Source organism: Hyperolius riggenbachi, chromosome 11 (genome assembly GCF_040937935.1).
Source record: "Hyperolius riggenbachi isolate aHypRig1 chromosome 11, aHypRig1.pri, whole genome shotgun sequence".
Taxonomy (NCBI): Eukaryota; Metazoa; Chordata; class Amphibia; order Anura; family Hyperoliidae; genus Hyperolius; species Hyperolius riggenbachi.
This window is the reverse complement of record NC_090656.1, coordinates 172,189,902-172,206,542: the sequence shown is the minus strand read 5'-3', so window position 1 is coordinate 172,206,542 and position 16,641 is coordinate 172,189,902. Positions and strand designations below refer to the sequence as shown.

Below are 16,641 nucleotides of genomic sequence, written 5' to 3'. Positions count from 1 at the left end.
TAATCCTGCTCTTGCCAGCTGGCTCCCTGCTGTGTCCATGTCCCCATCCCCTGCAATATGTTGGCAGAGTGCACTGTCCAAGACTACCTGTGTCCCCTGGCTTGCGGAGCATGCAAGCAAAGTGTCAGCAGTGCAGTGATCGGGGATTCTTCTTGTGTGGCAATCACTGTGTCTCATATCTATGATGCAATGTAGTGGTGTCCTGAGACACAGCTGTATCATCCTTGTGGCACATCTGGGTATGAGGACAGGGGATGACTTGTATTGGGGGCACATCTGGCTACTGTGGAGTGGGCTGTACTGGGGAGGGGCTTATATCAGTCAATCACTTTTTCCTGGTTTCTAAGGGGAACGTGGGTACCTCGGCTTATACACGGGTCGGCTTATATGCACGTATATACGGTATAAACATATGTATTGCTGAGACAATTATGAGCTGCCCCTATAATGGATCAACTACCTATCTAATTTTTTACAACACTATCAGCTGTAGAATAGGTCATTTTATTTAAAGGGGAACTCTGCGTTTTAAGTGACTTTATTCAATCTTCAAGTGCTTTTACTAATGGTTTGGTTCTTAAAATTCAAAAAATGACTGGGGTAGTAATGGACAATGAGGTTATAAACATTTGTATTAATTATATGCAAATGTATGCAGCTTGTACGACTTCTGCATTCAAATAGTCCATTTTTAAACTGCATAAATTACTATAACGTTATCATAAAATTATTTGAATCTCATTGACCATCCCGAAGTATAACTATGAGATTCTAAGAAAGTCTGTTTAGGATTAGAACTATAGATATGTTTGCTTATCTCATCAGTATATTTTTGCTTCATGTTTTCTTAAAAGGGAACCCAAGGTGAGAGATGTATGGAGGCTGACATTTCTTTCCTTTTAAACAATGCACATTGCCTGGCTGTCCTGCTGATCCTCTGCCTCTAATACTTTTAGCCATAGACCCTGAACAAGCATGCAGATTAGATAAAGGGGAAAGAGGTGCCCAGAGAAGATAAAATGCATTAAAAACAAATAAAATGATAAAAAGTGAGGTGGCTTACCTCAATGAAGACAAATTTTGATAGAATTGTATTGCACTGACAACGCGTTTCGTGGGTGCATACCCACTTCCTCAGGCCAAATAGCAATGTCTAATAGTGCTTGTAGCCACAAATAAGGCTCCTCTCAAATAAGGCTATAAGCACTATTAGGCACTGCTATTTGGCCTGAGGAAGTGGGTATGTACCCACGAAACGCGTTGTCAGTGCAATAATTTAATTCTATTAAAATTTTTCTTCATTGAGGTAAGCCACCTCACTTTTTTTTCATTTTATTTGTTTTTAGCACATTTTATCTTCTCTGGGCACCACTTTCTCCTTTATCAGGTGCCTTCACCCTCCTTTCGGAGGGGGATCATCCCTCTTTGACCAGTTTAAGTCATTTGAGGTATGCTTTTTATCAAGAGTGCGACCATTACCAGCTCCGTCTGGTCACCCGGGTGGAGTCGGGGTTGTACAGCTCTACCTGCTTCTAGTGGTTGGTTGCCCTTCTGCAACCCACCTCTGTGAGTATAATCCATCCGCATATTTTATATATTTTTACATACTTCTGGTACTGTGACATACTGCACCAATTGGGCTCCTGTTGTCTCTGTGTTTTCTTTTTGCAGGGTGCAATTTTTATTATCCCTACTTTTTGACCTATGCAGATTAAATGTTTCTGACAAAAATCTGACAAGATTAACCTTGTTTCAGTTGTGTGATTCAGACACTACTGGCCAGAAAAATCAGCAAGACTGCAAGACAATTGGTGTTGTTTAAAAGGAAATAAATATGGCAGCCTCCATTGGTTACTTTAAGTGTTCTCTGCCAGTCTTCTGTATCTTGTCTGGACAGGAAATGGTGGAAACTTTTGCAGATGATGACATAAAATAGCAATAAAAATATGAGTTTCTAAACTCTTTCCACATTCAAACTAAAGATCATGGTTATGATTTCTGTCCTTTTCTTTACCGTGATAAAAATTAATTTCTTGTCTTACAGTAAGGGCAGAGAGAAAATAATCGAGATCACCCTGCTGTCCACAAGGAAGAGATATCGTGGATGTGGAGTGGCAAAATACATTATTACGGTTGGTTTCTATGATTTCGCTTTAAATATATCTGTTTTCTACTCAGTCCTCTATCTCTCCAGGAATAAATAATGCAAAGGAAGATGAAACAAGCCTGGTGATCCAGAGTTTGATAACGCAGTACAAGCATTATGTGCCGTGTTATTGGAGGAGACATGGAGGCTCCATAACATCATAAAAGGCCATTTTTCTTACTGGAGCTGAACTAATGAGACCGGTCCCTGGAGATATGCATTAATATACTGTACTATTAAAACCGCAGGATGAATGTTAAAGAAAAACTCTAATGATGATATCAAATCAAATCACATTGGATTGTTTTTCTGTTTTTGATTATGAACACCAGTAATAAATGTTGCCAACTCCTTTACAGAAATGAATAGCAACTTCTTTTAATATTGACTAAAGGTTGGACAAGATTCAAGCACAGTTAAGATTCAATTGAAGGAGAGCCCTGGGATTCATTGGGACCAAATTGTAAATACAATAAATACAATTAAAGCAATTTCCTCAAACAGCCAATCAGAATGTGTGTTTCATTAAGTAACTGAAAACTGATTAACTTTTGCATCGCTTTTCTTTCCAGTTTCCACAGCCACACTTTGTACATAAAGAGCCACTATGCTCCTGCCAGGGTTTCTAGCAGTATTGCGTGCTGATAGAGTGGTACGGTAAACAGCCTAGTGAGGACTGACACGGTCTGTTCTCCTAAGCTTTTATTACAGCTATCAGCATCTACTTCCCCTTCCGTGTCTGGAAAAATGGTATCCGTTGGGACTTTGTGTTCCGCCTCCGCTCTGCTTCTATTGCACTTCCATTCCAAACCACTTTAAGTGCCAAGGTAAATGGATCCAATGCTTAACATAGGATCCATTTACCCATCCATTTTCATTCCACTGAATTGAGCCTGGTGTGGACAGAGCCTCACTCTCGTCTCAGTGATCCACCCTGTTGTTCTGATTGTGAGTTATGTGAGCATAGACAGGAAAGGAAGGTTTACTGGTTTACTGATAGCACTATGTACAGATGACAAGTGTTTGATTAATGTTGTCACTCAAAGCAATAGCCATCAGTGTTGAACAGAGGTGGAAGTGAATATGAGAGTAGAGGAGGCTGTCAGAGCAGCAGGCAGGCCCAAAGCTGTGTGTGTATTGGCAGTCTAGGTTTCTCACCTCTTCTCAGGGGACATAATCAGCAATGACTTAAAATTACATTAATGAACTGTTGGCAATAAAGGACTAATTTAGGGTTTGTTTTATAAGTCCACTTATCTTTAATGATTACATTGCACAAGTAAGATGAAGCTTCAACCCAATTTAGTTTTTTTTTTTTAATAAGTTAATTAATCCTTAATGGTTAAATTACACAAGTAAAATGAAGTTTCAACCCTCTTATAACCCATTGCAGGAACCAGAGCATAACTATAAGAAGCCCATTCTTAGTGTACCAGAGACGAAGAATAGTGAAAGTTTTATACATACCTGGGGCTTCCTCCAGCCCATGCACACGGATCGCTCCCACACCGCTGCCTGAAGCTCTGATATCGGGTCCCGTAAGTCCGACCAGTCAGGGCCAGTCTGCGCAAGAGGAAGTGCGCTTTTTAAGTATCTTTCCAGCGGCCGCTGGATAGATACATAAAGAGCGCACTTCCTCTTGTGCAGACTGGCCATGACTGGAGGAAGTTACCGGACCCGGTACTGGAGCTGCAGGCAATGGAGGACGGTGACGTGGGAACGATCCGGGCTCATGGTGCTGGAGGAAGCCCCAAGTATGTATAAAACGGTAAGTATGCGTTGTCTCTGGTTTCATTTAAGTCTCCAAAAATTAATAATGATGAATAAACTAAGTTCTGTCTGTATAGATTCACTATATTGCCAAAAGTACTGGAACGCCTGCCTTTATGTACACATTAACATTAATGACATCTCATTCTTAATCCATAAGCTTTAAAAAATGAAGTTGACCCAATCTCTGCAGATATAACAGCTTCAACTCTTCTGGGAGGGCTTTCCACAAGACTTAGGAGTATGTTTATGGGAATTTAGAAGTATTTGCGAGGTAAAGCACTGATGTTGGATGAGTTGGTTTGGTTTGCAGTCTCCATTCTAACGTATCCCAAAGATCTTCTTTTGAGTTGAGGTCAGAGCTATGTGCAGGCCAGATAAGTTCCTCTACACCAAACTCAATCATCTATGTCTTTATGGACCTTGCTATGTGCAATGGTACACAGTTGTGTTGGAACAGGAAAGGGCCATCGTCACGCTGTTCCCAAAAAAGTTGGGAACATGAAATAGTCTAAAATGTCTTGGTATACTAAAGCTTTCTAAGTTTCTTCCACTGGAACTAGGGGGTCAAGCCCAACCCCTGCAAATCAACTCCACAAGATAAATCCCCTCTCCCAAACTTTACAGTTGGCACAATGCCTTCAGGCAAATACTGTTCTCTTGGCATTTTCCAAACCCAAACTCGTCCATCAGATCACTGGCCAGAGAAGCATGAGTTATCACTCCAGAGAACACATCTTCATTGTTGTGGAATTGTTACGGCTCCCACAGACAAAGTATCTGGGGATCACTTTTAGCAGGATATATACAAAAGTCTGGACACAAATATGTAGTGAAATTGTGCTTTTAATGAAACATGCTATACACATAAGTGAAAATAAACCATAAACTCTCCCACAAACACTCAACAAATAGTCCACAGACTAGCCAACTATATACAAATATACAATGTCACAATACTCATACAATCGCAGTTCCGAATCAGATGAGAGGAGCAAAATCAGGTAGCAAGCCAAGGTCATATACAAGCAGATCAGGATAAGTGAGTACAGAGCAGATACTCATATAATCGCAGTACAGGATCCGGTAACAAGGGCAAAGTCCGATAGCAAGCCATAGTCCTACCCAAGCAGATCAGGATAAGTGAGTACAGAGCAGATACTCATATAATCGCAGTACAGGATCCGGTAACAAGGGCAAAGTCCGATAGCAAGCCATAGTCCTACCCAAGCAGATCAGGATAAGTGAGTACAGAGCAGATACTCATATAATCGCAGTACAGGATCCGGTAACAAGGGCAAAGTCCGATAGCAAGCCATAGTCCTACCCAAGCAGATCAGGATAAGTGAGTACAGAGCAGATACTCATATAATCGCAGTACAGGATCCGGTAACAAGGGCAAAGTCCGATAGCAAGCCATAGTCCTACCCAAGCAGATCAGGATAAGTGAGTACAGAGCAGATACTCATATAATCGCAGTACAGGATCCGGTAACAAGGGCAAAGTCCGATAGCAAGCCATAGTCCTACCCAAGCAGATCAGGATAAGTGAGTACAGAGCAGATACTCATATAATCGCAGTACAGGATCCGGTAACAAGGGCAAAGTCCGATAGCAAGCCATAGTCCTACCCAAGCAGATCAGGATAAGTGAGTACAGAGCAGATACTCCTATAATCGCAGTACAGGATCCGGTAACAAGGGCAAAGTCCGATAGCAAGCCATAGTCCTACCCAAGCAGATCAGGATGAGTGAGTACAGAGCAGAGTTTCAGGAAGTGAACCAGCAACAGAAGCCAAGCTAACTGCAGTTCTGGCAATGCTGCAAGGGGTGTGAAAGTCTTAAAAAGGAAGTCCATGTAATTAACTGTAAGGGAACACTTGTAGATCAGATGCCCAGGCTGAGATTCTCCATCTTGTGATGAAACTGGGAACTGAAGATACATAAAAAAATAGCAGAGCCACCTGCTGGTGACTTATGGTAACATCAGCAGGTAAAGCAGGGCGCAACAGTGCGCAACAGTGTTCATAACAGGGGTCTATTGGTGGTCTGCTTTATACCATTGCATCAAAAGCTTTGCCTTGCACAATGGATGCACTGCTCGGTCATGGAAGCTTATTCCATGTAGCTCTGTACACACAGATCGTGTGGACATACAAAAATATTGGCGGTCTGTAGCTTCTAACTTCTGACAGAAAGTTGGCGACTTATGCGCAGTGTACCCCTCACTATACATTGACTTCTCTGTTGTTCCCTATTGCTTCTACTTTGTTATAATGCCACTAACAGTTGACTGTGGAATATATAGTAGCAAGAACATTTCACAAATGGACTTATTGCACAGGTGGCATCCTATAACGGTACCACGCTGGAATTCACTGAACTCCTGTTTTTTTAGCAATGTTTGTAGAAGTAGTAGATGCTTGATTTTATACACCAGTGGCCATGAAAGTGATTGGAACACTTGCCTTCAGTAATTTGGAGGGGTGTTCCAATACATTTGCCAATATATTTTATATTTTCCAGATAATACGTCTTTTTTCTACACCTTGCATCAAACCTTCATAGAGAATAATGTTGTGCTACATAAGAAAAAAAAAGTGTACTACAAAAGAGAAATATAAACGTGTATAAATATCATAAAATAATGTTATATTTAAAATGAGACTTAAATAAATAAATAAAAGAACATTCATAAAAAATACTACAGAGAAAATACATATAGCAAAAACTATGGTTCTTAATTATTTGTAATATGGACGCCAAAATGCATTTGTCTATTGAAAGTGAAATTTTCACACTTACTGCGAGACCAAGTAATAAACTCGTTATGTTCCCAAAATAGTTTTTAGAAACATTTTTAAGGAGAAATTCTTCCTAAGAAAGAATTTACATTTTGCACTTTTAAAATGTGCTATAAAAGCATTATCAGTCTCCCCCCAAATAGTACACAGTTGGGTTAATACAAAAAGCAGTAAAAACACTATCAGCTGAGGGCTCTAGCCACTGAACAATGTGAAAATTTGTTTTGTTCACAAAAATAGGAAGGTGTGAAGTATCTGTAGTCAAAATCTGAAAATCTGATGAAGGATAATATGAAAGCCTAGAACAGTTGTAAAAGAGAGCTGCACAGTAAAAGCATTGCACAGTCTTCTCATGGTGGTAAGCAAAGTATATTGCCTCCTGTAAAGTTACCTGCATTCCACATTCCCTGTTTGGATTTTTACAATAAAAAAAAATGGCTCCAAGAGAAGTTATAGAAGACTTATTTTGGTTTATCACAGTGCCCTGTAGAAAAGAACATACATCAGTCTGTTTATTAAAGGCTAAGGGCCCGTTTCTACTAGGAGCGGTGCGATGCGACTACATAGCCGCATCACACCGCGGGTGTCCTGAAACACATGCCCGGCAGTGGAAGAGTTTACACTGCGTGCATGTGGTGCGGAGCGATCCGAGAATCTGCAGCATGCTGCAGATTCTCCCATGGCGGCATCCGCCCGCAGCCGCGTCCCATCTCTTTAATTCACTTCCGCATCGGGACTTTTGTCTTTAGAAAAGCTGGTAAATGTATCTGGATTACCCCATACCTGTAAACACACTTTTATGTCGATGCTATTCAAATGTTGTAAGTTCTTTTAGTGTCTACTTCATGTATACCAGGTACCAGACCTTTACTAACTTTTGCAGTACATATTTACAGCCTCTGCTGACATCTAGTGCTGCAGTATGATAACACCAAATAAACATTATAGAGTCAAATAAGCAGCATTACTGTTTTGTTTTTTTTCTTCATTGTAAATATTGTAGAGAATTGCAAGTTTTTTTATTTGTATCAAAGTCTGACATATATCTCAAGCAATCAAAACATGTCAGGAATCATCATATACAACTTGGGTAACAGAAAATAAAAGACAGGAGAGCTTGTATAGATAGATAGATAGATAGATAGATAGATAGATAGATAGATAGATAGATAGATAGATGATAGATAGATAGATAGATAGATAGATAGATAGATAGATAGATATCCACAGCAAGCAAATCTACATAAAGGTTTCCCTACAGATTCCATCTTTTTTAATGAGTAACCAGCAAACGACCGAATTTGAAAAGAATCGTTAACCTTATTTAGGGGAGGTTTATAAATGATGGGGGGGGGGGGGGAGGAATTAAAGTATTAATTATCTCCAGGGGCTGTTCCCTAGTTCCCAGTGTACCTAACCTAACCTGTACCTAATGTACCATTATGCAGAATGCGCAGCAGAAGCCTAATTATTCATTACCTGCTCCCGGCAATCAGTCCCGGCTTTAGTCCCCGCATGGTGATTGGCTGGCATCACGACACTTGCTAACTAAACAGGAAGTGGAGGAGACACTATGATCGTCGGGGTAGATAATGTAAATTTAAGCTTCAACTGCGCTTTCTGCATAATGACATTAGGTACAAGACCGGGCCTTCTAGCTCCTGGCCTACCTCCAGGTCAAAGAGATAGAATACGATGATGCGTATGGCACACAGGCGGGAGGTGTGGGATCTACCCAGAAGTCCTTTCTGATTCACCAGTACAACTGTGAAGGACATGCTAATGCTGAGTGAAGGTGCTTGGCAGATCTTTCTGTACAAGAACTTGTAGGCTTGAGGAGATGCATTTTTATGTGTCAAAATTATCTTATCTTTTCCAATTTTGGATTACTCCCTGCTTAAATACATACTTAATGTAGCATATGATCGACATTCCTTTTAGGGAGATATCGTTTGCAAGATCAAGTGCATGCCACATCTTATATGGTCAACATTAGTAAATCAGAACTTGCACATAAACAGCTAAGGTCTTATTTAAAAGCGTATTTTTAATAAAAGCTATGGTGTAATTTAATTAAGTCAGACATGTGCAGCCAGGAACAGCTATCTTACTTACATTACACCAGCTCAGCAGCAAAGTACCCGCGAAACGCGTTGCCTGTGCTACTAATAAAAAACCTTTGTTAAATACAAAGATTTTTGCGTCACTGAGGTAAGCTACCTCAAATTTATTTCCCATTTTGAAACTGCTTTTAGATGCTTTTATTACACCAGGGCGCCTCTTATACCCTTATTGTGCAATAATACCCCCTTACCTTACTCGTCTGAGGGATGGGTACAGACCACACGTGGCTGCGACCACGGCGGATATCTGTCCCCTTTCTTTTACCAAGGAGAGCGACCGCATCCAGGTTCCCAGGGACCACCCCGAGTGGAGTCGGGTTTGTTGTCTCCACCTGCTTCCTGTGGTCGGTTGCCCCCCTGCAACCCACCTTTGTGAGTAGTGTCTTACTTTTATTACGTTCCATTGTTTTTGACATACTACACCATTGGGCTCCCACTTTTGGCTCCTGTATCTTTTCACTAGAGGGTGTTTTTGACACCCACATCCCACTAAATTTAATAAGAAAATTAGGATTGCAAGTATAGTACACATATCTAGTTTTGATTGGCCTGTTCTACCACTTACATGTAGTATGAGAGTTAACCTGCAACCTGTACCATAGTATTGACTTTTTTTTTAGCCCTCATACTACATGAATGTGATAAAATTGGCCAGTTACCGGCCAATCAAATTGGTTGTGTGTACTAGGCTCTAGAATACAACAAGGCTTGTAAGCACGATGCACACTTATACACACACGCACGCACGCACGCACACACACACACACACTATATTATATATACACACACATACTCCATATTTACCAATCTGAATCAAAACCAAGTTAATTGAGGGGGATTTATTACAGCTGAAAGAAAAACAGCAGCAAAACTGGCATGAAAACTTTCACTTTTCCAAATGTTTTTTCTCCATTCTGCATGCACTGGTGTTGATAAATCTGCATTATTATCTTGCCTGTCTTGAACTATTATTTTTAATATTATTGGGAGTAAGTCAATAAGAGAAAGGCTCTCAGTATAAAGTAGGTACAAGGAGATCCACACTTGAGCACACCACCATGCTCAAAGTAATACCAGGTTTCTGTAGAGCATGATCTATTTATGTGATGAAACCACAAAGCAGTATTTTGAATGATTCCAAAGTTCAATAACACACTTTATTTTATCCAAAGAATTTTTTTTAAAATGTAGAAAACTTTTGTATTTTGTCAATAAAAGTTCTTCATAGTATAAATGTAGTAGATCATTCTATTTTGACAGACAGTAGACACTATGGGCTTGATTCACAAAGCGGTGCAAAGTGTTTGCACGCCTGTGAAAAGCCCTTTATCAGGCCTAAACTTAGTTTAGGCGTGATAAGAAGAGACTCGCGCGATCTCCCACGCGCAAAGTTTTGCGCGCGTAGCGCACCGCGCTGCGCGCGCAGTGTACCATGCTTCACGCGCAGTGTCCATTGAGCCCTATGGGACTTTGCGCGCGCAGCGCGGGGCGCTACGCGCGCAAAACTTTGCGCGCGGGAGCTTCGCGCGAAGAGCAGCACAAATCGGTGATAACTCAGCTTTGCACGGCTTATCACGCCTAAAGTCTTTTAGGCGTGATAACTGAGTTATCACCGCTTTGTGAATCAGGGCCTATGTGCTTTGTTTGATGAAACAGTACATTTCAGGCAAAGATGCTAGTCCGTTTCGGGTTGTTAACCCTTCATCAGGCCTTTTCAAAGCAAAAAGTATATCTTTACAAGACAACATACATAATCTAGGAGAGAAGACATATATACATTGGGGCATCTGTTCCAACCAGACACAACCCAGCACCTGACTGATGGCTGGCAAGGACAGGGTCAGCTGCAAACACAGTGTGCCTAACTGCAGAGGAGCTTGGTATAGACCTGGACGGCATACTCCTGTCTGACTGCCTAAGGAAGTGGGGTCACGCCCATGAAACACCCTTCAAAAATTGTGGAGGGTATGAAAAAAACTTATTTGTTATACGTTAACATGTGCTTTTTGTCGTGTCTTTTGGAGTAGGTAAGAGTCCACCTCCACCACTTCCATGTTTTAAACTTTTTGTAACCTTTTATCCTGTTGGCGCCTCCTTTCACCCTTACCCGACGCGTTTAGTATTTCCATCCGGGCCAGCCAATGCAGGGCCGGATTCTGCTTCCGTCCTCTCCCCTCCCCAGCTATATGCAGAGTTGTGAGTGGAACTTAAATGCAATTACTCACCTGCTTGCAGCTCCAGCATTGATCTCCCTACAGCCGCATGAACAACGTCCAATCTCCATGGTCACAACGGCATCACATGACCCGATGCCTGTACATTCGGGTCACTTGGCGCTACTGTGGCGATAGAGACGGAGCTGATTGCATGGCTTTATGGTCCCGGAAGCTGAAAGTGGGTGAGTAACTGCAATTAGGCTCCACTCGCAACTCTGCATATAGCTTGGGAGGAAGATGCCTAATAGTGGGGGACAAATAGCTCCCTACAATAAATGGCTGCCTAAAGTAGGTGCACATGTGGCTACCTATAATGGGGGACTGGCTAATATGGGGAACACATGGGTACCTATAATGTGGGGCTGCCTACTGTGGGGGCACACGTGGCTACCCATAATGGGGGCTGCCTAATGCAGGGGGGAGTTTGACTCCCTGCAATGGGTGCTGTCTAATGCAGGGGCACATGTGGCTACCTTTAATGGGGACTGCCTAATGCACAGGCACTCATGGCTACCTTTAATGGGGGACTGCCTAATGCAGGGGCACATGTGGCTACCTTTAATGGGGACTGCCTAATGCACAGGCACTCATGGCTACCTTTAATGGGGGACTGCCTAATGCAGGGGCACACGTGGCTACCTTTAATGGGGGACTGCATAATGCGGGGGCACAAGTGGCTACCTACAATGGGGGGCTGCCTAATGAGGAGAGACATGTGGCTACCTGTAATTGATGACTGCCTAATATGGGGGACTCTCTTGGCTATGTATACTGGGGGTGCTGCCTAATATTGGGGGCTCATCTAGCTGCCTATAATGTGGGGTTGCCTAATGTGGGGGCCCACCCGGCTACCTATTCTGGGGGAGGCTGTCTAATACCAACCACATCTTGCTATTATATGGGTGGGGGGCTGCCTAACCTTCAGACACACCTGGCTATGTGTACTGGGGGGACTGCCTATATTTTGGGCACCCCTATACTAGGGGGGGCTCAGTACCTATGGTGCAGCAGGGGTGAGAGGGGCACCACTGGCACCAGGGAAGCTTTATTTGGGGGTGGAAGGGGAACCAAGGGCACCAGGGAAGCATTTATGTCTGAGGTAACATTTGCTGCACTTCATATATGTGGGGAAATGTATGTGCATTTCACATGTGCCCTCAGAACTGCCTTAATTCTTCATGGCATTCATGAGAGAATTTGGTCCATATTGGCACAATAGCATCATGCAGTGTCTGCAGATTTATTGTCTGCGTATCCATGATGCCAATCTGCCCTTCCACCACATCATGGGGGAAATGCTGCTCTCTTATGTGTGGGGTTTTTTTTTGCGGGGGAGCTGGGGGGTTGGAAAACACTGCATTATTATGCATATGGGTTTTTGTCTTTAGAGAGCGGGTAGGGGGAATGTGGGGGAATGTTGTCTAATTACCTTTTGGGACACTTTGCCTAACTGTTTTAGTAGAAACTCGGACCCACTGTTTTTGCATTACACTGTTACATTACAGTTAACTCTGCCCATGCCCTGTCATGGCCACACCCATTTTTTTGCTACGTATTCTTGTCCCGCCCCTTGGTCAAACTTGAGAATCCCGTGTGGCCCGCGAGTCAAAAACTTTGCCCACCCCTGAACTAAACTGTCTCTTAGTAGCTCTTCCAGTCCATGTGTGTCTCGGCCTGCCCTGTGCTTCTGTGCTTTCTATTTCCAGCTATAGATAGCATGATAAAACATTCCCTAGCTCTTGTCCATTCACATATCCCCAGTCACTAGAAGACAGGTAGAGCTTCCTTACCACCTCTCCCCTTTTAACTTAGCATGCCCCAGTATTACTAAATGACATCTGGAAAACACATATTCAGCCTCACATGGGCAAGTTCCCAGTTATATGTACTACTGTTGTCTGTTGGAGGAGAAGAGCATGAAAGCAGAAAGGAGCCAGCTGGCATTAAAGATACGTAGCAGCAAACAAGGAACCTGTAGATATCTGACCCGATGCAGGCCATGTGGGATGGTCATGTTTAAGCTGTGGGCGGTGCCGGCTTTATTGTGAGTGGTGGCTGTGGCAGCACAGACTTTAGTGTGGGCGGTGAGAGTAGGGGAGTTTGGAGTGACACACCTTACTGTATCAGACGTGTGCATAATCTCGGGTGCAAAGCAAACACCCCACATACAATTGGCAAGTCCAAGGTTCAGTTCGCTTAGTGTGGGTGGTGGTAGGCCGCAACTTAGGTGCAGTTGTCAGTGATGCACGCGCAGCAGCTGCATTCATGCCGTGCATAATTACAACCATCTTTTAGTATATAGGATTACCTGCATAGAGCAGGAGCCCTGTTACCCTTTTTGCATATTTGAGTTAGACAAATGATTGTTTAAAGCTGTTGCACGTCCATCTCACATTTTCTGTTTGAAATTATTGTACTGTATTTGTATATCCACATAAATATGAGATAAGCAAGCTGACATCATGTTTGCCAGAATGCTTGTAAGATACAGAGCTGAACTTAGGGGAATCAAATTTCTTTTTTTCAGCAAAATCAAATAAAAGTGGTATTTCAGTTTAATGATATACTGTGTCAAGCTGTATCAGTGCTGTAAAATCCATGTATCTTGTGATGTAAACCAAGAACTTTTCTTTTACTAGCTGCTGAAAGATGCGTCTTTTGTGGGATTTTATGATGCTATTGTGACTCATGCAGACAACCGAGCTGTTGACCTGTTTTCATGCTGCGACTTTTGTGATGACATCATCTTGAACAGCAGGTTCAGGTAATGAAAAGTATGAAATTCGCACAAAAACTGTTCATCCTGCTATGACGTCTATTATAATGTACTCTGAGGCTAGCTTCACATATGGTGGGGTGTGATTGTCCTGCAGCATGAGAGCCCAGGGCAAGGCAATTGCACTGCACCATTTCCCCTTGCACATTACCCTGCGGCATAGGGCGCTGACAGGGTAAAATGCATAGCTCCGCCCCCTCAAACAGTGGCTCCCTGCTTGCTGCATCACCATTGCAACAATCTAAATAGATTGTTGCAGGGCCATAGACTCCAAAGTAAATGCCTGCCGCACAGTACTGCTTGGCAACACACTACAGTCTGCATTACAGTAATCACTTCCGCCACCTTGCGTTTCACCACGGGTTGTGTGGTCAGTCTCATAGAGACTAATGGCCACTGCGGCGGGGGAGTGTACCACCACGCCATGCAACACTGTATGGGCTTGATTCACTAAAGTGTGATCATTTATCACAGCAGTTATCACTCGAGCTGCCGCGCGCAGCGTTATTTCGCCTGTTAAGCGAAGGTTTGCACGCGATCACATGCACTTTTCACGTGAAAATGGCACGTGATCACATGCAAACCTTCTATTATCACGCAAAGTAACGCTGTTCTTTTGCGAATGGCAGCTCGCGTGATAACTGCTGTGATAGCAGTTATCACACTTTAGTGAATCAAGCCTAATGTGTGAAAGTAGCCTAATGCTCTGGTGTAACTACCCCTGCAGCTACATGAACAATAGAAGAGGCAGTGGTCTGCCCATCTAACCACTGCTATGCTGCTCTGCAATGTAGGGGTGGGACCGGGCAGACCTCCCATGATGCTGCGTCAGGCAACATCTTCCAAGGGGCGGTATCCTTCCCACTAGCATTTACCACTTCATAAAAGGTGATCATCTTAGTCAAACAAGACCTGTCCTTAGTAAACCCATACTGATGCTGAGCGTTCAGCTTCAGTCTTTGCCAGCCTAATTTCTTATTTACAACGTTTATTGCGCTCCTTATAATTGCATAATGCCGCCTTAGTCCCCTCCTGTTTTAGTGCCCCTTTACACTTAATGCCCTTTTGGCAAAAGGGACGTGACGCAACTAAACACAACTCATCGCAATGCATTAAGTGTAAAAGGGTCCTCAAAGCCTTATAGGCATTCTTTTCCTCTTCATTTTATCTCTAACTTTTCTATTCATTTATAGATGTCTTTTTTTTACTCCTAGAAGTTTTGTTTCCTTATGGGATATATTTACTACGATATTCATTGACAATAATTTTGCCATTTCCCTTCAGTGTCCTTCCCTTGCAGTAAGTATATTATCCCAGTCCACCAAATTTAGTGCATGCCTAAGTTTATTGATCCTTGCTTTTCTAAAATTCATAGTTATAGTTATTCAGCTGCTCCACAACCTATCAATTACCAGATCAAACATAATCATGTTGTGATCACTATTTCCCAAATGTTCTTGAACCTGCATATTCGATATTTTATCTGATCTATTTGAACTGACCAAATCCAGCAGCACATTTCCCCTAGTTGGTTCAGTTACCATTTGAGTCAAGGAACTGTCCGTAGTGCTGTTAGAAATCTGCCACTATAACCAGAATGAGTAGCTTAAATATCCCAATCAATGCCTGGATAGTTGAAGTCGCCCATAACTATGACCTCACTTTAACGTTGCATTTGTCGGTCTTTGCAATATTGCACGGTGCTACTGCCTCACACTTGATTGACCATGTTGGCCTTATGCTTTCCAGAATGCTCGAGCCATACATTTAACAGATTTCGCTCCAAAATTAACAAGTAAACACAAAAATTATTTTATTACCGTAATCATTTACTTTGTATAGGACCTCCTGAATTGTGTGTTCCCTGTACTTTAATTAACGTAAGATGAGAACCACTGACTTAAAGTGTAACTGTCAGGCATAAAATCAAAAATCGATTCTTTATTTTTATCTGGTAAACAAGTAATAAGGATGCTAATCAGGCAATCCAAAAGTTAAAATCTCTATTACTTTTATTTGTTTATAAATGATCATTCCCCAGTTTACCTGACTCTTATTTGGTACGTTGCCGCAAAAAGGAAGTTGCAGGGCATGCTGGGTGGTCCTTTTTTTGCTTCTGTACATTAGTTAAGTCTGAGGGGAAATAAAGAAGCAAAAAAAGACAACCCCGCATGCCCTGCAACTTCCTTTTTGCGGCAACGTACCAAATAAGAGTCAGGTAAACTGGGGAATGATCATTTATAAACAAATAAAAGTAATAGAGATTTTAACTTTTGGATTGCTTGATTAGCATCCTTTTTACTTGTTTACCAGATAAAAATAAAGAATTGATTTTTGATTTATGCCCGACAGTTACACTTTAAGGGCAGGCAATTTTAATTTTGCATGTTATCTTCAGCTGTAATAAAATTACAAATCTTCTGTCATGAATGAGTGGTGTACCATCTGTGTCACCGGTGTACATCTGAGTTCATGGTGAGGCACGGAGTCTTACATTGCCACACTGAAGCTTACACTACAAATGACAGAAAGTAGAGAACCAATTGGGTACCAAGCTGTCATGCAGAGTCCTGTTCAGAAAACAGAGAGGCATACTTTTGAAACAGACAGGCAGTCAGGGTGCTAGACAGACAGGTGTATATCTGGAAGTAAGAAAATATACAATACTGTTTTCTTTTTATTTCATTTTTGTTGCTACATGTAATTATGAAGTGCATAAATTCCGGCCTGGACTGTATACATGACCAAGCATATGTCAAGATGCAAAACAGCCATCGTTCATCCACTTAGTGCCCCCGCCTCCTTTCC

The 16,641-nt window shown here is 42.2% G+C and overlaps 1 protein-coding gene across 10 annotated transcripts in view; it reads left to right on the top strand.

Moving 5' to 3' along the window:
* The window catches only part of LOC137538200 (uncharacterized), a 448,115-nt gene that overhangs the window by 340,725 nt on the left and 90,749 nt on the right, over positions 1–16,641 (top strand). For all 10 annotated transcript variants that reach the window (XR_011024708.1, XR_011024707.1, XM_068260237.1 and 7 more), the window contains 2 exons: positions 2,045–2,132; positions 13,697–13,821. Coding sequence is in view for 8 of the 10 variants with exons in the window: in XM_068260237.1 (XP_068116338.1) it covers positions 2,045–2,132; positions 13,697–13,821 (213 nt within the window). In the remaining 2 variants the exon portion in view is untranslated. The remainder of the gene's footprint in view (positions 1–2,044; positions 2,133–13,696; positions 13,822–16,641) is intronic.